At 38.1% G+C, this 26,004-nt stretch overlaps 2 protein-coding genes across 2 annotated transcripts in view; one reads left to right on the forward strand and one right to left on the reverse strand.

Moving 5' to 3' along the window:
• The window catches only part of LOC6032196 (leucine-rich repeat-containing protein 24), a 370,966-nt gene that overhangs the window by 202,988 nt on the left and 141,974 nt on the right, over window positions 1-26,004 (forward strand).
• LOC6032194 lies at window positions 21,298-22,051 on the reverse strand. The gene is made up of 2 exons (XM_001842785.2): window positions 21,638-22,051; window positions 21,298-21,571 (listed from the first exon to the last, which is right to left on the reverse strand). The coding sequence occupies exons 1-2, from the start codon at window positions 22,049-22,051 to the stop codon at window positions 21,308-21,310; spliced, it is 678 nt and encodes a 225-aa protein (XP_001842837.2). The 3' UTR covers window positions 21,298-21,307.

Raw genomic sequence — 26,004 nt, forward strand, 5'->3', positions numbered from 1 at the left:
GATTTTTTGCACAACCTGGAAATTTCTGAAAAGTTGGCATTATTATGTCCTCTAAAACATATCAAAAAATTAAAAAAATTAAAAATAGTGTTTTTTTTGCAAATCAAGTTTTAGTGATAAAAAGTTAAATAAAAAAATCACCAAATTTTTTTTATCGTGCATCATTTTTTTCCAGTGTAGTCCGTATCCATACCTACATCTTTGCCGAAGATACTAAATCGATCAAAAAATTCCTTCAAAAAATACAGATTTTTGAATTTTCATTCATCGTTTTTGTATGGACAGCTGCCAAATTTGTATGGAAAATTATATGGACAAACTAATGATGCAAAATGGCTTCTTTGGGCATACCGAAGGCACCAAAAAAGTTTCAGTCGGATAAAAAAATACAAAAATTAAAATTTAAGAAAAAATACCGTAGAGAACTGCTCTAATGGCACTTGACAACTAACACACCCTGGGTTTTAAAGAAGTATGCGATAAAACCGACATTGCTGTTGGGTTTTCAAGTCTCTCTTAAAACTTTCATTAAACCGTATTCAAAGCCATTTAGCTTTTATTGTCTCAAGATTTTATATCCGAGGCATAAAACCCTGTTAGAACCTATTAATTAGCTCTTGCTTATTGGTTGCGGTGAATGTCCAAATAAAACTATTAAGCAATCAAGATGCTACCATAAGACCTTAATAAAACTAGGTGGTGGCCAGTTGGTTTTAAAATGTTACTTGGGTATACAAACTCAGAAAACATCATCATTTTTTAATCTCGACTTAATACAATATTGAATTCAATCAAAAAAAAATTTTTTGAACATTATCTCATTTTCCAACAAAAAAAAGTACAACATCAAAAGAATGAAAAAAATTCAAAACATTATTTGTATAAAGCAAACATTTTTCCGAAAAATAACTCGAATCAAAATTATTTATCTGCAAAGCAGGAGATGAAAACTAAACAAATAATTAGTTCCCTGCCGCGACAATTTTCGTTTGGCTATTTTTGGGTCTTAAAAATGCCTTCTAAACTTATCTCAAGTCTTCCCCTACAAACACTAAAACCTGCAGCCAAAAGTTCATTAATTCCACCATGGGAACCACTTTTTGCCATCAGCTTGTCAAAAGGATTGCCTTCCTAGTTCAAGTGACCATCTTCTCACCAACACCCTGTGCCGGAGCCCCGCCAAAGTGTTATTATTTTGCTTTTAATTTTTTGTCACGAACCAGCTAGACACTGCGCAAGGCCCCGGCTAAAAAAAATTGAAAACTTTTTTAATCATAAAACACGTCCGCAGTGTACGAGTGTTAGGTTAGGTTCATTGCATACTTTCAGGGGAGCAACCCCTCCCGAATGTGGTGGCGTTCCGCGGCGATGATCCTTATCTAAAGTACACACCCAACCAAGTGGCCGCACTAAGGGAACAGAGACGAACGACGAAGTCGTGGGCGTATTTGTTTGCCCCAAACAACCGTTCTTGCGCTAACCAACCGTGCGCGATGATAGTCATTAGCTCACCTGAACGGGCCCGGGTGGGTGGCCACCTGAAAAGTTTCAAATTACACTGCTAGGTGGATTGGTTAGCCGCTCCCCGTCCTCCACCAATAATTGCATGTCCTCGCAAGTCCCACCCCGTATGTAAATTACCGGGTTTCGGTTCAAGTCCTTGGGCAGAAGAATTCGAAGGAAAAGTTTCGTCTCGCGGGCGCTCGCAAAAGTCACGCTATCGTGTCGTAACCACGGTCATGAAACAGGTCACACAGCGTCCTTTCGAACCGACCGACCGTACTCTTCATCAAGTTGAGAGAGGGGTGGAGGGGGACGCCCCTAAATCCCTGAACGTGGAAATCTTGGATGACTTTAAAAGTGGGGTTTGTGTGATTGCAGGGAAAACTAGTTTGCACGTGACTTGATAGCTCAATGTTCCATGAAAGTTGATTTTCTGGGTGTAACTCATTTGAAATTGGGTTGTCATTGAATCGGAATGTTAAAATTGGATAGAAAAGTTTAAAACTGTTGGCAAACATAATACCATAACTGTTTGGGCTTAGCTGCATTGCAACAAGTTTTATTCTAGAGATTGATGAGTTTCTTAAAAAAAAAAGTGTTCCCAATTAATGCTGTCACTCCGGCCAGCTGATGCCAGTCCATCTGTCTACCGGCCCAAATTATGCCAAAAATGTTTCAAAACTGCAAACTTGTTGCAAACCTCAAACCTCAACCGCCACAACCTCACCGGTCAAACTTAAATTAAATTCCATTTCCGGCCAAAACCCAACTCCACCAATCACACAGCTGTCCATCATTTGCCAGGACGTCCGAATTGAATCCGATCCCACTCCAGGAACCCCCTCCCCGTTGACCCCGGTCATCAAGTCCATCAATCACGACGCCGGCAGCGCAACTCCCAGAAATCCCACGCCCTCCTAAATCACCCATAATCTAAAATCATTGATCCCCCGCTCCCTTCCAAATACCTCCCTCAAAAAAGGGGCCAAACGCGGGCTTTGGCTGATTCCGTTATTTGCGAGTGTCCCGGGCCCCGGGTTTGCCGAAATGGCTTCTGTCACGCGACGACCAAATTGACGGCCAGCGGCGACGAAAAAACAAACCTGACCGAATGCCAACAAACTTGAAGGTGTAATGCTCTGCTGTCGCAAATGTGATTAATTCTCTGTGATCGAACTAATGTAACTTTGTACGTGAAAACAGTTTTATACACCATGTTATCAACGTGAAATTTGCACAAATTGCACAAGTTGCTCAGTTCTTTAATAAACCGTTGTCTGATAGAAAAAAGGTTACACAATTTTTAGCCAAGTTGAATAAAAATTATTAGAAGACTATTTAACAACTATAGTTCAATCAAGTATATAACATACAACAAGATAACACACCTCCAACCCCAGACTATGACCGGAATTACGCGATGAGTGAGGCAAAAATATCGCGCTCCAGTTTGGTATTAAGTGAAATAACTCATTCTCGCGAGCCTGGCCAGGTAATCTCGCGTTGAAGATCTCGTGCGCGGAATGATGGCCCGAGTGACCTCCCTTAACGCGTTTTTGCCTCTGCGTTATTGATGTATCATCATTATCAGACGTTTTGCCTTCCTCACTGAGGAAAGGCTATGAAATCACTCGAAAATTGAACTCCGGACACTTAGTAAAATATCATTTTTGTTATCATAAGTCTTTTCGAACAATTTTTCATCAGAATTTTAAAATAAAAATAACTTGTTGTACTTCGAATTCCGGACACTCGATTTTGCTTATGAATCGCACAAATTTGGACTGAAATGTTAGTAAATGGCATTCATTACACGGAGAAAAAAGAGTTCCCAAAATCGTGAACAAGCGTTCATGAAAACGAGAACCACGAACAAAGTGTTCAAATTTCATGGTACGTTTTCCAAAATCGTACTATGGGATTTGATCACTTTGTTCGAGGTTCCCATTTTCATGCACGCTTGTTCACGATTTTGGGAACTCTTTTTTCTCCGTGTAGGCCTCAAATAAAGTGTTAACATAAAAAGGTGCAGGTGGTTATGTTCTACATAACCAATATGACAAAGAACTTTGCACTAACTCTAAAAAATAAATCCATTTTTATTTATATTTTTAAATTCTTCGCCAATTTATTTAATCTTTAATAATTAATTCTAATTTAATGTTTTCAATAATTGGCACCTCTGTGGAAACAAATTGCCAACAAAGGAAAATATTGCCAAACAAGCATGTTTCGGAAAACTCCGGGTGTGACCAATCCTTTCAAAATGGCCATTTTCATTAAAAGTATCAAAAACCATGAATTTTAATACTCATATTGCCCAAATCTGTATGGTTCCGTAAATGTCTTCCCGGGAGAATCTTTCCTAGGGCACTGGCCACTCCGGGTGTGGCCAATCCTGCCAAAATGGCCATTTTCATTACCAGTATCAAAAACCATGAATTTTGATACCCATATTGCCCCAATTTGTATGGTTCAATAAATGTCCTCCCGGGAGAACCTTCCCTCAGGGCAATGGCCACTCCGGGTGTGGCCAATCCTGTCAAAATGGCCATTTCATTACAAGTATCAAAAACCATGAATTTTGATACCCATATTGCCCCAATTTGTATGGTGCCGTAAATGTCCTCCCGGGAGAACCTTCCCTCAAGGCAATGGCCACTCCGGGTGTGACCAATCCTTTCAAAATGGCCGTTTTTATTACAAGTATCAAAACCATGAATTTTAATACCCATATTGCCCAAATCTGTATGGTTCCGTAAATGTTTTCCCGGGAGAATCTTTCCTAGGGCACTGGCCACTCCGGGTGTGGCCAATCCTGCCAAAATGGTCATTTTCATTACCAGTATCAAAAACCATGAATTTTGATACCCATATTGCCCCAATTTGTATGGTTCAATAAATGTCCTCCCGGGAGAACCTTCCCTCAGGGCAATGGCCACTCCGGGTGTGGCCAATCCTGTCAAAATGGCCATTTCATTACAAGTATCAAAAACCATGAATTTTGATACCCATATTGCCCCAATTTGTATGGTGCCGTAAATGTCCTCCCGGGAGAACCTTCCCTCAGGGCAATGGCCACTCCGGGTGTGACCAATCCTTTCAAAATGGCCGTTTTTATTACAAGTATCAAAACCATGAATTTTAATACCCATATTGCCCAAATCTGTATGGTTCCGTAAATGTTTTCCAGGAGAATCTTTCCTAGGGCACTGGCCACCCGGGTGTGGCCAATCCTGCCAAAATGGTCATTTTCATTACCAGTATCAAAAACCATGAATTTTGATACCCATATTGCCCCAATTTGTATGGTTCAATAAATGTCCTCCCGGGACCTTCCCTCAGGGCAATGGCCACTCCGGGTGTGGCCAATCCTGTCAAAATGGCCATTTCATTACCAGTATCAAAAACCATGAATTTTGATACCCATATTACCCCAATTTGTATGGTTCCGTAAATGTCCTCCCGGGAGAACCTTCACTCAGGGCAATGGCCGGATGACCGTTCTATCTTCATTAGAACAGAATTCTTCCCAAGTTGGTGCACAACCTGTGTCTATCAATGTGTGCATGTGTGTGTCTGAGCAATAAAATTACCACCATGGATCCGTCTTTGACGAAACCTCGTAAGGTACTAAAATTTTCTGAGGATATCTGTTTGCTTAAATAGTTCGCATGAAATGTGGCAACCATGGTGCAACATTCTCGCGTGACAGTTCCACGAAAGCAAGAGACAAGGCCAAATTTGCACCATGTTGCCGCATTTCATACGAACTATTTAAGCAAACAGATATCCTCAGAAAATTTCAGTACCTTACGAGGTTTCGTCAAAGACGGATCCACGGTGGTAATTTTATTGCTCAGACACACACATGCACACATTGATAGACACAGGTTGTGCACCAACTTGGGAGGAATTCTGTTCTAATGAAGATAGAACGGTCATCCGAAAACCAGAATGATTTGAGGCAATGGTGTTGGGACTAAACTTTTAGGATATTGGCCACACCCGGAGTGGCCAGTGCCCTAGGAAAGATTCTCCTGGGAGGACATTTACGGAACCATACAGATTTGGGCAATATGGGTATCAAAATTCATGGTTTTTGATACTGGTAATGAAAATGGCCATTTTGACAGGATTGGCCACACCCGGAGTGGCTATTGCCCTGAGGAAAGGTTTTCCCGGGAGGACATTTACGAAACCATACAAATTGGGGCAACATGGGTATCAAAATTCATGGTTTTTGATATTGGTAATGAAAATAGCCATTTTGACAGGATCGGCCACACCTTCCTACGAACCGAGGAATAAGCATGTGTCTTTGGTGAGGTCACTGGATTAACACTTCTTCAATTGAAATGGCCAGATTCACCGCCTGCGGTAGAAGCAATCGAAGTTCCACGAGCCGCAGTTGATGTTCCACATTTTCCGCAGGTGAAGAATCCAACCTGAGCGGTCCCAACAAAAAGAATTCAATCTCGCTTATCTACCCGACAGCGTCGAAAACAAGAAGCATTACATGAACGTTTGGCTTGGCGAGGATGTCAACGACTTGGCCAGGGCCACTGAAGACGAAGAGGCCGACGACCGGGTGTTGAACATCGTAGGGGGATAGCCGGAGAAAACGAGCCAGCACGAATGCAATTCGATTACACTGCCCTTGAGCTGAAACCACCACTGGGAGATTCATCAATGTCGCCAGTTGCGTAAACGGTTAACACCGACAATCCCCCTAGTCTCCGTTACCGGATGTGGAATTCAGCAACAATACATCCATCTCTCTGCCACTGGAGATTCGTGGCCCAATGTACTGCCTGGAACTGATGCAGATACCGGTGGAGAATTCGTTGGTCTGCACGTCCCAGGAGTACACCAATACGCCGATCAAGATTGACGATTGCGCGGTATGGACGTTGGAGAATGAGCGTCGGAAGCGGTGGCCCTGAAAAGGCAGCCCAACTTGCAGGTCGTGTCCCACTTCATGCAAACTTTCGGAAACATTGTCCAACTCGCGCCATTTATTCCCGTGGTTCCCCAGCTACGAAGTGAGCGGCCAATATTTTGGTCATTGAAGGATGACCTGTGTGAGCTGGGCCATTAAGTCGGCTTTAATTTAGCCAGCGTTCAATTTCTTGTAATAAAATAAAATGAAATAGCAACTTAATTTAGTTTTATGTTATAATTAAAATGTTATGAATTTGATGCCATTTGTAAAATGTCATGTCCAGTATCAAAAACCATGAATTTTGATACCCATATTGCCCAAATTTGTATGGTTTGATAAATGTCCCCGGTAGAACCTTCCCCAGGGCCATGGCCACTCCGGGTGTGGCCAATATCCTACCAGTTTGGTCCCAACCCCATTGCCCCAAATCGTTCTGGTTTCCCGGTGACCGTCCTAATATTCTTCATTATAACAGAATTCCTCCCAAGTTGGTGCAAAACCTGTGACTTTCAATGTATGCATGTGTGTGTTTGAGCAATACAATTACCACCGTGGATCCGTCTTTGACGAAACCTCGGTAGGCACTGAAATTGGTCAGAGGCTATCTGTTAGCTTATATAGTTCGCATGAAATGCGGCAACATGGCGCAAATTTTGCCTCGTCTCCTGCTTTCTTGGAATAGTCACGCGAGAATGTTGCACCACTGTTGCCACATTTCATGCAAACTATATATGTTAACAGATAGCCTCTGACCAATTTCAGTGCCTATCGAGGTTTCGTCAAAGACGGATCCACGGTGGTAATTTTATTGCTCAAACACACACATGCACACAATGATAGACACAGGTTGTGCACCAACTTGGGAGGAGTTCTGTTATAATGAAGATTGTTAGGACGGTCCCCCGAAAACCAGAATAATTTGGGGCAATGGAGTTGGGACCAAATTGGTAGGATATTGGCCACACCCGGAGTGGCCATGGCCCTGGGAAGGTTCTACCGGGGACATTTATCGAACCATACAAATTGGGACTATATGATTATCAAAATTCATGGTTTTGATACTGGTATTGAAAATGCCCATTTTGACAGGATTGGCCACACCCGGAGTGGCCATTGCCCTGAGGGAAGGTTCTCTCGGGAGGACATTTACGGAACCATACAAATTGAGGCAATATGGGCATCAAAATTCATGGTTTTTGAAACAGGAAATGAAATTTTGAAAATGGCCATTTTTACAAAATTGACCACACCCAGAGTGGCCATTGCCCTGGGGGAAGGTTATGAAGTAGTTCCTACCGGACTATCACTTCAGGTGTGGCCAATCCTGTCAAAATGGCCATTTTCATTACCAGTATCAAAAACCATGAATTTTGATACCCATATTGCCCAAATTTGTATGGTTCCGTAAATGTCCTCCCGGGAGAACCTTCCTTCAGGGCAATGGCCAATCCGGGTGTGGCCAATCCTGTCAAAATGGCCATTTTCATTACCAGTATTAAAAACCATAAATTTTGATACCCATATTGCCCAAATTTGTATGGTTCCGTAAATGTCCTCCCGGGAGAACCTTCCCTCAGGGCAATGGCAACTCCGGGTGTGGCCAATCCTGTCAAAATGGCCATTTTCATTACCAGTATCAAAAACCATAAATTTTGATACCCATATTGCCCAAATTTGTATGGTTCCGTAAATGTCCTCCCGGGAGAACCTTCCCTCAGGGCAATGGCAACTCCGGGTGTGGCCAATCCTGTCAAAATGGCCATTTTCATTACCAGTATCAAAAACCATAAATTTTGATACCCATATTGCCCAAATCTGTATGGTTCCGTAAATGTCCTTCCGGGAGAACCTTCCCTCAGGGCAATGGCCACTCCGGGTGTGGCCAATCCTGTCAAAATGGCCATTTTCATTACCAGTATCAAAAACCATGAATTTTGATACCCATATTGCCCAAATCTGTATGGTTCCGTAAATTTCCTCCCGGGAGAATCTTCCCTCAGGGCACTGGCCACTCCGGGTGTGGCCAATCCTGTCAAAATGGCCATTTTCATTACCAGTATCAAAAACCATAAATTTTGATACCCATATTGCCCAAATCTGTATGGTTCCGTAAATGTCCTTCCGGGAGAACCTTCCCTCAGGGCAATGGCCACTCCGGGTGTGGCCAATCCTGTCAAAATGGCCATTTTCATTACCTGTATCAAAAACCATAAATTTTGATACCCATATTGCCCAAATCTGTATGGTTCCGTAAATGTCCTTCCGGGAGAACCTTCCCTCAGGGCAATGGCCACTCCGGGTGTGGCCAATCCTGTCAAAATGGCCATTTTCATTACCTGTATCAAAAACCATAAATTTTGATACCCATATTGCCCAAATCTGTATGGTTCCGTAAATGTCCTTCCGGGAGAACCTTCCCTCAGGGCAATGGCCACTCCGGGTGTGGCCAATCCTGTCAAAATGGCCATTTTCATTACCAGTATCAAAAACCATGAATTTTGATACCCATATTGCCCAAATCTGTATGGTTCCGTAAATTTCCTCCCGGGAGAATCTTCCCTCAGGGCACTGGCCACTCCGGGTGTGGCCGATACTCTACCAATTTGTTCCCAATCATTTCGGTATTCCAGTGACCGCTCTGGCAACCGTCAATAACTTCTTGGACCTCCTCTCAAGTTCGTTCACCACCTGTTTCTTTCAACGTGTGCGTGTGTGTGTGTGAGCAATAAAATCCCAACGTAAGGTCTGTCTTTGATGAAAGTCTGATGGACACTAAATCCTCCAGAGGCTAACTTTTAGCTTAAATAGTTGGCACGGCATCCACGCAACAGAAACAGAATGTCACGCCGAGGGCATGCGACGGTAACGCTACATTTTCGAAAAATTTTGCATTGACACCGCAGATAGAGCTTTAAGACAAAGTCCTTTGTCAAAAAACGATATTTTATGTAAACAATTGCTAGAAATTAAAGAAATCAAAAACATAAATTTCTGCTCTGCCTTCTCGGTGATTCGGACGCTTATGGCCTATCTACAATCACTTAGCTTAGAACATCTAAGTAAAGTAGTTACATAGGAAAGTCTGCAACTTACGTTCGTCATCCACAATCAACTTTGAAAACTTGCTGGGCTGATATACGTTGCTATGTAGTTGTTTGTTTACCTTTGATATGGAAACGTCAACTTACCGTAGATTTTGAAATTTTCCAAACCAAATGTCAGTTTCTAATTTGATTACTTTCCATTGTAGAAACTCAGATTCATTTCCATTGATTCAAATTCCCAAGCTAAGTGAAATTTTCTAAGCTAAGTGATTGTAGATAGGCCATCATGAAATATTACAGTGAAATGTTTCACATTTTTGGTAAACCTATAATTTTATTTTATTAAATTGTTCTGGCATTAACTACAGCGTTCAAACAAACTTTAAATGAAAGTAACCTAAAATAGCTGGGTCTCTTTATTTACTGGCGAGAGTCACGCTAGATGCGAAACGCTCGGTTGCCACTTTACTTCAAATCAGTTTCTGTATGTTTTCTGGAAAAGTCTATATCAGGTATATTTTTTTATTCATAAACTTATTTTCTTCAGGTCATTTTTGGTGCTGGAACCTGCTTTGAACCAAGTCGGCTCAATAAACCGTAAGACCATAAACAATGCAATTCTTGATTAAAACAACTTAGGAGTTGAATTAGTTTGTAAATGTGAGGAAGGCACCACGTTTTTTTTGTGATTTCTTTACCTAGCGAAATTACTCTCCAGAAAAAAATCAACGATAGTACGAAATCCGCAGTACCAAGCGTTTTCATACGTTTATTATTGAACAAATATCATAAATTTTGGTAAATTGTTCACAATTTGGACTATTGTTCAACATGGTTGTGTAAAACCCCAATATAGCAACGGATTACGAATAGTTCATTTTGAAGTTTATTCTAACTTAACTGGGACATGCTTGTAAAACTCGAAAAGCAAAATGACACTGGCAGACATGATGTTTCATTTCAGTTTGCTAAACATGAAAACATAGTAAATTTGACCTATCGCTACGGCTGGGATTTCTCGTTGACAAGTTATTTATTTGATGTGAACATGTTGACGAAACATGCACTGATAGTTCTAAAATAGAAACAGATAATATTCAAAAGAAGTTTTGGCAAACTGTTAGTGAACTTGGTATAATCTAGATAACTGCAGCGATGTTGATTTGCATTCAATCCTGACTGAAAATAAAAATGTTCTCTAAAAGCTTAAAAATGAAATTGAATGTTTTTATGGTTGATTAATTCAATACTCAATGTTAAGGGGTTATCCATAAATGAATGTCAAAACTAATAAATCTCAAAAATCTAGTAGTTAAAGTATCATAAAGTAATTCAATTAACAAATATTGAGTATTAAATAAAGAAAAAAAACTTTTATGCGAACTCCTCGAACGTATTTTATGAAAACCCTATTTAACGTCACTGTCTGCCACGATATGATCTTCAACATTTTTAATTTAATTTGTTTGCTTTTGCATTTAGAAAATACTTTTTCAAACCCCCTGATAAAAATATTTTTGAAATGATTAGATAATTTTCTTTCTTTGAAAATCGGGCAATAATTTTTTGAGATAAAGCCTCACGAAGAATTCGAATCGATGAAAATATGTTTATAAATGTCACCTAAATAGTCTGTAATTGCCAAAATGAAACTTTTGCAAAATTTTCTGAACTTTTTCCAATTTGAAAATAACATAATACGCGTGTTGGGAATTTAACTTTTAGTTGTAAAAAGTTAAATAAAAAAATGTTTTTTTCGTATATCTATTTTGCCTTCCTCACTGAGGTAAGGCTATAATCCTGCTCTAAAAATGAACTTCGTATAAAAACGTCGTAGACCCACCTTCATGTATACATATCTACTCAGAATCGAAAACTGAACAAATGTCTGTGTGTATGTGTGTGTATGTGTGTGTGTGTGTGTATGTGTGTGTGTATGTGTGTGTATGTGTGTGTATGTATGTATGTGACCAACAAACTAGCTCATGTTTCTCGGCACTGGCTGAACCGATTTGACCCGAACTTGTTGCATTCGACTTGATTTAGGGTCCTATAGATCGAGTTTTATACAGATTGAAGTTTCGATAAGTAGTTCAAATGTTATGTATAAAAATGTGTTTTCACATATATTTGGATCTCACTTAACTGTATGTAAACTATGTCCGGCTCCACTATCCGACCCGCCGTTGGTTAGGTTATCAAAATACCTTTCCAATGAGCAGTGTTGCAAATGAGTGATAAAAAAGCTATCAATAGATTATCTCTGCACCAAAAATATCCGAGAGTATAGTGGCCGTCACTATAGCTTGTGAGATCTCTTCTTGTGTCTCGTGATTCCCAGCGATGTCATTCTCTCTCTATCACTCTTTCCCTTTACCCCGACTATGCGCTCTCACCGCTGAGTCTCTCAATCTCTCCAAAAACTGCAATGAGAGAACGCGAGATGGCGATTAGGATCCGACCACGCATGACGTCCCGTCAAACTGCGTTTGCGAAATTGGTTTTGTGGCGGCTTTTGTGGTTAAACGTTGTTGCAGTAGCATGATCGTGGAAGCGGGAATGAGAGAGAAAAGGAAAATGTCAATCGCGAGTGGGCAAGCACGAAAACGTGTTCGGCTATGTTCGGCGCTGAGAGTTTCAATGAAGAGAGAAGAGCAGTTGTATTTGAGGCATGAATATTCAGGCGGGATAATTGTAGTTGCTGAGAGCTGATATTTTGATATTTTAACAACCCTGCCAATGAGTCTAAAACATTGAAGATCTGGCAACCCTGTCTCGAGATATGGCCTCTTAAGTGATATTGATGTACTTTTTTGAAGCCGGATCTCACTTAAATGTATGTAAACTATGTCCGGATCCACCATCCGACCTATTGTTGGTTAGGTTATCAAAAGACCTTTCCAACGAGTCCAAAACATTGAAGATCTGGCAACCCTGTCTCGAGATATGGCCACTTAAGTGATATCGATGTACTTTTTGGAAGCCGGATCTAAAAAATAGATGAAACTTGTGTACAGCCATTGTTGTGAGGAAGGCTCCAACCACATAAGTGGATTAAGTTACAGTCGACTCTCTGGTTGTCAATATCCAAGGGACCGTCGAGGAAGAGGAGCATCAGTTTACAGAACGATGCAAAATAAAGACTCGATTGAAATTTGTTTTTTCTTGCTAACCAGCTATGGGAGAGAATCATGGCAACGTCCAGCAAACAAAAACATAGAAATGTCAAACACTCTTCAAAGCTTCGTTTCTCAAAGAAAAATGTCTATGCAAGCCATGAGAAAGTGAAATTATTGACAACCGGAATAGATGTTCAAAGCAAATAGAATCCAAGGGACCGTCGAGGAAGAGATCCTTCAAGCAAGAGAAAATATCGAGGAATAAAGACAATCGAAGTATGCAGTTTGAAGGGACTGAAGAATTCATCGGTACATGGAGCAATATTGATATCGAGAAGATCGACAGCCAGAGAGTCGACTGTAGTTTTTTTGAAAAGTCCTAATCATAACCTACAACTTTGCCGAAGAATTCTAATCGATCACAAACTTCCTTCTCAAGATACAGAATAGCATACATTTGCACAAGAAGAGAATCACAAATTAGTAAAATATTTTCAATATTTTCCCGTCATCTAAGTATTTGAAAAAAGCGCAAAGACCCTTATTTTCAAATGTATGGCTATGGGTCGTTATTTAACGGTGCCCATCAACCAGAGTTTTTGCACACAGATTTTTGTTACAGACATTTTAGTTTCTTTGAAACTACGGGTACTTTTGAAATATTTTTTTATTCATCCCGTAAAATACTGTCCACAAAGTAATATACAACAAAGTTTGATAAATTTTACATTCCCGCCCAAAAATTATAAAACAACGTCTTGTTTTTAAACAGGTTTGAAAATAATGACCTCCAGGAAAAAAATTCATTTATGTCATTTTTTGTCGTCTAAAAAGTATCAAAAAATGAGATTTAAGAAATACATTCTGCGCAATATATTCTTTTGTGAAAAAATCGATTCATTAAATTGGTAATTGTGATTGTTCTAAGCAATACCTTCAACTTTACCAAAGTCACAAAATCGAACAATATATTTATATTTTCAATAACTAATGAAGCAAACTGTCTTATTGGGTCACGAAAAATAATCACACTTTCATCCAAATCAAAAATGAGCAAATCTCTACCAAAACCGGAAATGGATTTTATTTGTTTTTTTGATTTGGCTCAAACTTTGTGGGGGCCTTTCCTATACCCAAATATGCTATTTTGTGTCATTGGTTCACCCATACAAGTCTCCATACAATTTTGGCTGGATTCCATACAAAAATGGTATGTAAATATTCAAACAGCTGTAACTTTTGAGTGAATTTTCTGATCAATTTGGTGTCTTCGGCAAAGTTGTAGGTATTGTTGAGGACTTTTGAGAAAAAAATAGGTACACGGAAAAAAAAATTTGAGGATTTTTTTATCAACTTTTTTTTTACTAAAACTCAATTTCCCAAAATACGTATTTTTTGATTTTCGAGATTTTTTGATATGTTTTAGGGGACAAAAATCCGCAACTTTTGAGCCATAGAGAAACATGGTCAAAAAATCTGCCGCCGAGTTATGAATTTTTGAAAAATAGTGATATTTGGAAAAAATCGAAGTTTCATGCAAAAACAAGTTTGACATTATTTTTTAATGCAAAATTGAATTTGCAATCGAAAAGTACTCTACATATTTTTTGATAAAGGGCTTCGTTTTCTAGATAAAGCCACCGAAAGTTTGATTTTAGCGAAATATTTGCAGTTTTTCAATTTTTTAAAATAGTGACCATGAGTGACCATTTCTAAAAATATTTTTTTTGAAAAGTTCAGAAAATTTGCTATAAAATTGTCTAAGAGTCATTGAAGATTGGACCTTTGGTTGCTGAGATACAGCGGATTAAAGAAAAAGAAACACGAAAATTGAAGTTTTCTAAGTCTCACCCAAACAGCCCACCATTTTCTAATGACGATATCTCAGCAATTAATGGTCCGATTTTCAATGTTAATACATGAAACAATCGTGAAATTTTCCGATCTCTTCGAAAAAAATATTTTGAAAATTTTAAAATCAAGACTAACATTTTAAAAGGGCCAAAAATTGAATATTACGCCCATGGTCACTATTTTTAAAGATTGAAAAACTGCAAATATTTCGCTAAACTCAAACTTTCGGCGGCTATATCTAGAAAACGGAGCCCTTTATCAAAAAGTATGTAAAGTACTTTTCGATTGTAAATTCAATTTTGCATTAAAAAATAATGTCAAACTTGTTTTTGCATGAAACTTCGATTTTTTCCAAAAATCATTATTTTTTCAAAAATTCATAACTTGGCGGCAGATTTTTTGACCATGTTTCTGTATGGCTCAAAAGTTGCGGATTTTTGTCCCCTAAAACATATCAAAAAATCTCGAAAATCAAAAAATACGTATTTTGGGAAATTGAGTTTTAGTGAAAAAAAAGTTGATAAAAAAATCCTAAAATTTTTTTTACCGTGTACCTATTTTATACCTACAACTTTGCCGAAGACACCAAATTGATCAGAAAATTCACTCAAAAGTTACAGCTGTTTGAATATTTACATACCATTTTTGTATGGACAGCAGCCAAAATTTTATGGAGACTTGTATGGGTGAACCAATGACACAAAATAGCATATTTGGTCATAGGGAAGGCCCCCACAAAGTTTGAGTCAAATCAAAAAATACAAAAAATTAAAATGGTCGAAATCGGCCGATTTCGTAGAGAGTTGCTCAAATACAAAAAGTAATCATAGTTATGAACGAAATTTTTGAAGGTATTTTCTGATGACTGCAACTTTCAACAGCAAAAAAATCCAAGTTGTGAACATTTCGAAAAATGCCACGCTCTCGACGGTGTAATTAGCCTAGGACACGCGAAAGCAACGTTTGCCGGACGAAGCGTTTTTCTTTCTAGCAAAGGGGAAATGGAAAATTGCAGTGTTTTCCACGGCACGAGGTGGTTGTCCAGCGATGATTATGACGAGGAGAGATGATTAGTGGATTGGAGGTTAGGAATCCCCTTGAATACGAAATTAAGGTCAAGGATTGTTAGCTTTGGGGTGGTGCTGAGCAATTTCAACTTAATTTGGGTTGGAGTAAAGAATATCTTAAAACGACAACGCCTCATCACCACACTTTCTACAATCGATCAACACCGACATAAACTCTTGTTATAAGAAGCAATTTTCAGATCGTTTACCTTCGAAAGCAACGAAAATTGCGTGTCTTTCGTGCGCTCGTCAAGTTTTTGTTTATTTGCCATAAAACGTTTGGAAAACGGTCCGTTTCGACCTGAATTTGTTTTTTTTTCTCTCCCAATTGAGTACCCTTTGCTTTAACGTGTCATGAAAGGGGTAGCACCACTTTGCCTTTTTTTATGCATTTCGTTTCGGATTGACAGCTCGACATAAAACCGTTGTTCCACTTTTCTCCGAAATGACGAAGACAGCTATTAATTAAAATGAATTGCTCTTCCCCTCGCTGCGGGTTTGTCTGGCTCGATTCCCTTAAGAATTCGGGCTGGCCAAAAACTTTGCCAAGGATTACCCAGATCAATTACATCCGATAAGCTTGGAACAGCAACAGCAGCGAAGTATGGCGAAAGGCGTTTCCTGTCGGGGCCAATTTCCGGCCGCAGGACGACTCTTCCGAGCACACGATATCTCAAAGCGACACGGAATAATTCGGTTTCCCGAGACATGGTGTATCGATTTGTGGTTGATGAAATGGTTTAAGGGAAGTTGGTTAAATTAGTGCTTCAACGTAATTCGAACAGTTTACGTTTAAAATTTTACTGTTTCGCAAAAGAAGTACAAAACTTTCTCAAACGTTAATTATTCTTCAGACTATAAAATAAAGAAAAAGTACAACCCCAACTTCCCCTCGAGATGAGGACAAATTAACTAATTACCTTCGGTTTTTTCCGCATGGACGCCACACCAACAATTGATTCGTGACTACAGATGAGAGTTCTGTGCTCCGAAAGGAGCAACTTCTGCTTCATTTGATTAGACAGCACTGGCACAGGGAGTCAATTACAGCTGTCAATGAATTCTGGATATTCCGGAGGGGTCCATTCCGCACCGGCCCATCATTCGCTCCAGCGGTAGTTTATTTCTCCCCAAGGACACATAAACCCGAATGTTCGCTTTACTTTTGCCAAAAAAAATCGTATCCTCAGCCTTTTTTGGAAATGTTTGACCACAAAAATTTGTTTAGTCGTAGCGATACTGTTTTGAAGTGAACGGTTTCTGGAATTTTGAAAAAAATTACCAGCAAATTATCAGCGACAATCTTCACTGTCACACACCTATGCCAACTTCCAACTCTTGTGATCCACGCTCTGCAGTAGAGTTTGGAATCACACAGGTTTCATGAACTTCCTCAGAGTAAACTGTTGGCAATTCCCTGTTCCGCAAGACACTGCAACTTTGCTTCTCGCTACAAGTACTCTGGCCTGCTGCAGGTGACGATGGAAAAACTTTAGATACTTGGTAACTCTGAACAGTAAAACATTGGTTTCAGCATTTGCAATAATTTATTGTGTGAAGACGACAATTGTACTACAAAAGGATGTCAATCATGAGACGAAGACACCCCGTGTGAACCACGGCTTGGTTGTTCCATGGTTCGTTAGTGGGGGTGACATGTAGCTTTTGGCTAAATAATTTATTTTATTTTATTTTTCCATAAATAACTGAACAATACAACATTCATACAACACCAGATAACATCCAATAGAAAACTGCCCATACATTTTGCAACTGCATGTGTTAGTTTCCAACTTCATTCAATTTCATTAAACTTCGACAACGGCTTGAATGTTGGTTGAATGTTTTCCATCTTTGCAGTATCACTCACATTGCTGTTGAAAATATATGAAAATCGTGCTAAACTTAGTGCTTAGGGGAGAGTGGGGAGACTTGATCCCCTTTTTTGTATCGCCCATAACTCTGCCAATTTCTCACAAAACTATGAACTTTTTGCATGAATTGAAAGCTTAAACATTCAACTATGTTTGGCTGATAAGGCTATTTCATCAGATAAACTCTTAGAATAATGCCAAGCGTTTTAAAAAAAATATTTTAAACCGGCATTTTCAAAATGTTGGGGGTAATTTGATCCCCTTTTCAACATTTTGAAGAAATCTTAAGCAAAATGTTTCTTATTAATCCAAACTTTTAATTTTCTATAAGATACAGCAATTTCACATTAAACCTGTACATTTGTGTTCAAAATATTACAAGTTTAGCATGTAAAATATTTAAAAACTTAAAATTTTCTTTTTTAGACCAAAATTGAGCATGTTCACAAAAGCTGGCAATTTTTGTTTTTTTGAATAATTTTTGAGTGTTTTCTATACTTATCAAAACAAAGAAAAAAGATCTCTTGGAAGTTTTTTTGCAGCATTTCTTCGAAAAATGTGTGTAACTCAATCTAAACAATTTTTTTTCTTTGTTTTCTACAATGAGTTTTAGTCAATTTCGCACAACTTTCTAGAACAAAGCTAATTATTTTACCCACATGCTGACGAGATACAGGCTTGGGATCAAGTCTCCCCGGGGATCAAGTCTCCCCACTCTCCCCTATGTGTGGGACAAACTTCAAATGCGTTTTTCTCAGCTTGCTGTTTTTGCATATGGGACATTCATGCGAACATGGACAGTATACGACTTTTTCAATTGCTTTGCTGTTTTTTTCGGATATTAAATTATTTTTTCTTGAAAGGCCATCTTATCACGGAGTTATGAATTTAAAAAAATGAGATTATTGCGAAAATTGACGAAAATTGTGATTTTTGCTAACACCCTAACACGATGTAGATCACCCTAACGGGAAAAAAAAAAACAAAAAAAAATATGGGTCTTATTATTTTGGCCATGGAACCCTGAGAAAAATTTTGAACATAGAATTTTTTTTCGGTTTATGCTCTTTTCAAACCAAACACATCTTAAAATCACAGTAAAAAAAATCTGTGTAAAATCGCATGCAAAAGCATGCACATCACCTTTGTGAGCAAAAGCATGTAATATTGTATGCGAAAAAGTGTACATAAAAAGCATGTACAAAAGAAAAATAAATAAATTTTGTACACCCCAAAAATAACATCAATTTGTTGAGAGTTATATCCAGATTACCAAATCCGCGCCCCAACCATCTCGGCTATCTCACCGCTGTGAAGTTAGCTGGATCAACACCGATGTAGCTGTATGTTCCCCATACATCGTATGCAGATAATTCAGTATACGACGTACGGAAAACCTACTGGTACATCGGCATTGGACACATTATTTACAAGACGGTGAGATAGCCGAGACGGTTGGGGCGCGGACTTGGTAATCGGAATATGACTCTCAACAGATTGATGTTATTTTTGGGGTGTGCAACATTAATTTATTTTTCTTTTGTACATGCTTATTATGTACACGTTTTCGCATACAATATTACATGCTTTTGCTCACAAAGGTGATGTGCATGCTTTTGCATGCGATTTTACCATCGGATTTTTTGCTGTGAAGTCGTAACTAATTGCTTCTGCTGGCTTTCAAGAGTAACATAAATTGTAACCTTATTCTAAACATTTCTGTATGCTTTCAGCATTTCCTTTGTCACATGCAGTTTATGTCAAACTATTGTGCCTTTTTTGTTTATTACTAGGGTTAGTGAAATGTCACGATTTCGCGGACAGCGTGAATTCCGTGAAATTTGGCGTTTTCCGTGAAATCCCGTGAAATTTTATGTTTGTGTGAAAATGTAACGATTTTTTATATCAAAATCAAATAGGAATAATAATAATCTTATTTCGGGGACGGCGTAAAATTCATGAAATTTATCAGTTTTCTCATTTTTATTTTCAAAATAACAACATAACAAATATTTCATCTAGGTTCATAGACTATTTAAGTAAATTTGATTAGTTTTCAGATATGAGAATAGATATGAGAATTGTTCAGATTTTTCAGTTTTTTAAGAAACTAACTAATTTTAGTAATATTTTCAATCGCTGTAATTAAAATAAAAATGCTATTTTATGTGAGATATAATTTCAAAAAACATTAATAAATCAAGCTATGTTTTATTCAAAATAAATTGAATACCATGAAATCATTTTGTAAAAAACATTACAGATTTTTTCTGAGTTCTGTTTATTTCGACGATATTTGATTTATATTAAGGTGGACGGTTCCTGCGAAAGTCAAAAAATACTACATTTTATGTTTTCATTTTGAATAAAAATTTCGATTTCGTTGCAAATTATATTATTTTTGCTTTTGATTTGAAATTTTAATTTTCAAAAGGGGGATGAAAAACAATAAAAAAATGTTAATGTGCTAAATGTCGCAAAATTCAAAGTTTTTCACTCATTTTTGGTGAACAAGATTGTTTAATCTTGCTATGATATGAGATAAAATAAAATAAAGAAAATCAGCGAAAACTTTTTGACTTTATTAGTGGAAAATTAAAAAAAAGCAGTTCTATAAATGAGAATACGCAGAAATCATTTTTAGTGTCACGTTCAAATTTATTAAAGATTGTTTTAGTTTATTGAAGCATATATAATGTAGCATAAAAAATAGTTTCTGTGATTTAAACATAAGATTTTCAGAGTAATTTTCACATATTTCACGTTCCTCGAAATTTGCGTGAAATTTGGTGTTTTGAAATTGAGGTCCCCGTGAAATGTGCAATTTTCGAGCGTGAAAAACTTAGCCTATTTATTACTATAAACCTCTAGCCGAAATTCTTGCATGTTTGATAGCTTACGGATTTGATCCTGTTGTCATCCATTTTGTGAATTCCCACGATTTCAACAAAAAACTATTTTAGCTCTGTCCTTGTAACTATCGTTGAATAGATTTTTTTTTAAGTAAAAATATTAAATAATGGTGTGTAAACTATCAATACCATGCTTGGTAGTGTATGTGAGTGTTTCATTAAATGGTTACTAAGCCAAACATTATTCGACAACAATCAGTGTCAAACCACCGGGGTTTGAGTGTAACTTATATTTTTATTTGATTTAGATAGAACTGATTGGCAACTGTACAGTAACGTCATGATTCGAAATCCGTGCACTTCGTAGCATATCATTTTTTTTATTGCTGTATATTTCATATCATCCGGATGTACTATAACCAGTCAATTTTGAGAGAATGCGTGCATGACATGTTCATCAGAAATTCAAAATTTTAATGACTTGTTGTGCTTCGAATCCCGGACACTGATAAGTGCTGATTCGAAATCCAGACACTTTTGATTCGAATTGCGGACACACGATTTTGCTTACGAATCGCACAAATTTGGGCTGAAATTTATGTGAAAGACATTTTTTAGGTCTCAAAAAAGCTGTTAACAAAAAAATTGCTAGAATTTAAAAAAGTCAGAACCATCAATTTCTGCTTTGCCTACCCGGTCCTTCGAACGCCTATGAAATATTTCGGCGAAATGTTTCACAGCTTTGGTAAACTCAGGTTTTTATTTAATATAACTGTTTGAGCATTGGCTACAGAGTTCAAACATATTTGAAATGAAAGTTGATGTTAGAAATCATCAAATAACATAATTTTGACAATAACTATGCGAACTTATATCCAAATAGTTTATTAAACAAGATGAGGTGTCCGGGTTTCGAAGCGTCCGGGCATTCGATGCATGACGTCAAATGAATATTTTTATAATACTAACCTTGTCAGTACTCTTGATTCTCTTGTTCATATTAAAACATAAATGCGAAATTTCAAACTGCGCATACCAACTCGATGCGCTTATGGCGCTGTTTTCACCACGCAACAATCGTTGTAGTCGTTGAGAACGTTGTAAAAGTTATATGTCAGATTGAGCAAAGCCCAGAATCGATCCTGGGTAAACTCCTCGCTTCCGAAGCCGTTCAATCTCAGTGGTTGTTGAGACACCGCTATCACCACAGTCATAATCTTGCGAACTGAGCGATGCTCCACGACGAACAGATCATCACACTCCAGCCTCATCGGCCAATCCAGGCCGTACACCTCGTTGCCGATGGATTGGTGCTGTGGAAAAAAAAACATTGTTTTAAATTTTTATTTGTTTGACTATGACGATAGCTGGATACTTACGGCCTCATTCAGCCAAGACACCATGCGAGTCAAAATCATGAATTCAAATGCAATCAACAATGCGTGTATTAATGTGTGTATGAAAATCATTGAGATGGATTTCTTAGTAGCCAAATATATGGCAGCGCAAGCTAAGCTCAAAGCAGTTGTATAGTAGAACAAATAAAACATCTTATTCAGCATCGGCCGAACTCTGTTCAACATAGCTAGGAACTCGACGTGCAGATCAATGCATTCGCCAATCTCTTCCTGGACAAACTTCCAGAAGTAGTACTTCATCTTGAGTTCGGTTTGCCAAACGCTGCAAGGTTCCCCTTCCATTTTCCACTGCACTCGCTGATCGGTGTTTTCGAAAATAACGGAAAAGCTTTTGGCAATCACCTTCACCTCAGCCCCCAGGCCAGTGAGGATCATGTAAGGGACTAGGTGCACGGTTGTTATGGCGAAACCTATTCCGACTGTAAAACACAAATATATTTTGCCATGAAAATATTGCAAAATCGGTAAACTGCTACCATCTTCAAATGGTAATTTGAACGCATGATGATGAGAAATATCTTGAAATGGGACACTTGCAATAGCACCGCACATTAACGCAACAACAGTAATCACGATTTTGCGAACATGGTAAAATGCATCTCTTCGGATACCTAGTGACGGTTCAAGACTTCTACCGAACCTTCTTCTGTTCACGTATCGCCGTACTGCCATCAACGAGTTGTAATGCCAAAGAACGAGAGCCATGTGAAGAACAGTGCTCAAAATTCCCAATGATACTTGAACGCTGTTGAGAACAATTTCGAAGTCTGAACCATTTGCCATGTTGAGAAAACAATTCCTCAAGGTCACAATCGCTGCTAAGATTACGAGCATACGGTAGATGTTCCAGCACACGCGAAACTGAACATTTCGCGAATTTAATCGGCCACCGGAAACCACCATCAAAAAGTTCAATCCAAAGAAGAAATCCGTTGAATAGTCAAAGTCTCGGGACAACGAACGCCGAAACGCAAACACCCGCGACTTGCCCTGGCTCCACCAAGATCTTTTCGATTGAGTGTAAGTCATTGTTCCGAAAAAGGTACTGCAATATGTTTCCAGCCCAAAACTCATCCTTATTTAAAGTGTGATCCTTAGGGCGTGGTTATTCCCTCCAACATTATACCAAAACATATGATGAACCAATCAGCGATCGACAACACTCGGTGGGGACCCCAATTTCCCCCTGAGAAGGACCAATCGTATCCGAGAAAGCTGTCATTGGGCCACGACATGCGAAAAACATGGTGACATCTCTTCTAGAAAATGGCGAAAAACCTTATTCTATCTGTACTTTTTAACTCCTTACATTGTTTTGTTTAATTGTCATTTCAAAGAAAAAATGTGAACTGAATTTTGACCTTAATTTTTAAATGTTTTTTTTATCATGTTTTATTGTACACCCAAACGACGATCGCATCAAATTCTGCATGAAATCTGTCCTCATGCATTTTTTGCGATCTAGCGGTATGTCAATTTTGCCCGTTACCGACAACTATCGATATTACCGACTGTTGTTTGCTACTCCCTCATATTGCATGCAATGTTGCTTGAATGCAACAGCGACGAACCGCTCTAACTCTCCATCAGGGTTACCAGGTCTGAACAGAAAAAAATCTGGCAAAAAATCTGGAAAAAATCTGGCAAGTCACTTTTCTCAAAGTAATTAGCAATTTTGTGTTCAAAAACAGTGTATTTTCACATTTTATACATTATAGATTTACAAAATAAACAAAATGCATCAATAAAACAATTTGAGGAAGAAATAGAAAATTATTTTTTTCAAATTGGCACTCAAAAAATCTGGCAATGCCAGATTTATCTGGCAACCTGGCACCCCTGCTCTCCATACAAAGTTTGGAAACAATTTTTGAAAATGCACTTCTGGGGACCCAAAACTGCATGCTTCCCCTCGAGTTGAGCCTGTATAGTCGGTGTAATCGAATCATTTGATAATTGATGTTTCAGATAATCGAGTTCCATGCTTTTATCACATTTTGACAAGTTGTGAGCATACAAAACACCTTGAGTCAGGGATATCAAAACACCCAAAAAGCAAAAAATAAACATTTTGTTTATAGGACCTTTTAAAAAATACACCATATTTTTTATTCAAGAAATGTGTGAATTTCCCAATTTTTCGGTGTAATTTTACTGTCTCAGTTAAGGCAATATCACACCATTAAAGAGCTTATATTACACCTACAAATTTTACACCTTTAAAATTTTCACAACTTCGTACTAAATATGATTCTGATAATTTCGTTTGTTTGTTTCATATTTGGTTGATTGTAAGCGATTCATCGATGAACATCACATAATTTAAAACATTTACAGTTCAATGCTTTTTCTCAACATAGTAGACACCATGGAATGAGGTGCTGAAATAAATTTATGGAAGATTCCCAATCGTCACAACAATCTGGAAATATTCTCATAAACAAGAACATTCTTAACTGCCAACACACAACAACACATGCTTTGGCAAATTAATGCTGGGAAAAACTTAAAAGATAGAAACACATGTCGATCAAAAATAATGTAGGAATGAGAACTCCCCATGTGAACCAAAATGTGGTCTAAATTTCTGGTTTTATTTGATTCTTATAAAAATAGGAAAACTCAAAAAATATTTAAACATTTTCTTTTCCTTCAAACAATTCTAAAGTTAAAATTTACTTTAAAAATATCTCGTCATGGTTCTTAAGAATTCCGGATTAACCGAAATTGGCCAAAGAGGCAACCGGGCTTAATGGTTGTGGCTTCTGTCTTACAAGCAGAAGATTCAGGGATTAAATTCTGATCGGCAGCTATGAAATTTGGAATCAGGAATTTGAACATTAAATATGACCAAAAACCAAATTAGGTGGGATTGGTGGTCTGGGACACTAAACAGTCAGTCATCAGCAGGTTTATACTCTAGCAGTGAATTGATCCGTAGTGGTTAAAACATGTCATCTTAATGTACCAACTGGACCACTTGGAACCGGTCCCAGGGTCCCCGGAAGTCTTGGCCATATTAAGCAATTGCTTTGAACAATGTTATAAGGCATGTATTAGAAATAAATGATAAAGTTAGGCATTGTTTTAGGAAAAAAATAGTTGTCTGCCCAATAAAATCCAAATCTACGAAAAAAAACCTACCGCAGGGCAATCCGGAACATTTCCGGTCATTCTGGACCATATGTTTCGTCCTTACGTTTGTGTAAACTGGAAGCAATTCCGGATCTTTTGCAACCGGTCCATGCGTCCAATTTGGTCGGTTCTATCAGAAGATACAAGATTTTTTAGATAAAAAATTACCTCAAAAATACTAACAATTACAATTCATCTCTTCGAATGCCTAGTGACGGTTGAAGACTTCTACCGAATCTTCTTCTGAAGAACAGTGCCCAAAATTCCCAATGGTAACACCGACCAACATAATTTCTGCGCAGGCTCAACTCGAAGCATGAACTTTGGGGTCCCCAGAAACATGTGCACTTTGATTTTTTCAAAAATTGGTTAGACTACAAAATAAGGCATTCTTTTTCAAATTTGAGGGTTAAGTGGTAGCAGGCGGAGAAGTGTCACTAACAAAATAGTAATACAGCAATTCCATTTGAAAAGAGCCGAAAAAAAAGTTCTCCGATCGGGCTCAAAATTTTTCTGGGGGTTCCTTGGCCAAAATAATTAGACCCGTATTTTTTTTTTGGCCATTAGGGTGACCTACATCGTGGTAGGGTGGGTCGAAAAATGGCAAGTTTCGTCATTTTTCGCAAAACCACTTTTTTCAAAAAATCATATCTCCGCGTCTTTCATCCGATTTTAGCTGTCTTAGACGCAAAAAAGTTGCGTATTTTAATTACAAAAAAATGGTACCCTAACATGTATAGGTTATCGCTGAAATTTTTAAGTAATCGCAGTTTTAGTGAAAAAAGTAGATTTTTTGCCGATTCCGTCTTTTTTCTAATTATAGCGCGTGACGCGTCGAAAAACTCAGTTTTTACTTTAAAAAAATCTTATCTCGGAAACATTAGGTTCGACATTTTTCGAGGAATCCGATAAAAATATTTTCAGACATAGGCTCTTTGGTCCAAACACGGCCAAAACGCCATTTTAAATTTTCATACGATTTTTTCAACTGTTAAGCTAGATCTCAAACAGCCAAACTAATCACCTTTCTTTTGCGTCTAAGACAGCTAAAATCGGATAAAATGACTCGAAGATAAGATTTTTTGAAAAAAGTGTTTTTTTTGCGAAAAATGACGAAAATTGCCATTTTTTCGAACCACCCTACCACGATGTAGGTCACCGTAATGGCCAAGCAAAAAAAAAAAATACGGGTC

Source organism: Culex quinquefasciatus, chromosome 1, assembly GCF_015732765.1.
Source record: "Culex quinquefasciatus strain JHB chromosome 1, VPISU_Cqui_1.0_pri_paternal, whole genome shotgun sequence".
Lineage (NCBI taxonomy): Eukaryota > Metazoa > Arthropoda > Insecta > Diptera > Culicidae > Culex > Culex quinquefasciatus.

Coding starts and splice junctions, on each gene's coding strand:
- LOC6032194 (XM_001842785.2), bottom strand. CDS start 22,051: ATGATCCTCACTGGCCTGGGGGCTGAGGTGAAGGTGATTGCCAAAAGC. Junction 21,572..21,637: donor TGTCTTGGCTGAATGAGGCC/GTAAGTATCCAG, acceptor TTTTTTCCACAG/CACCAATCCATCGGCAACGA.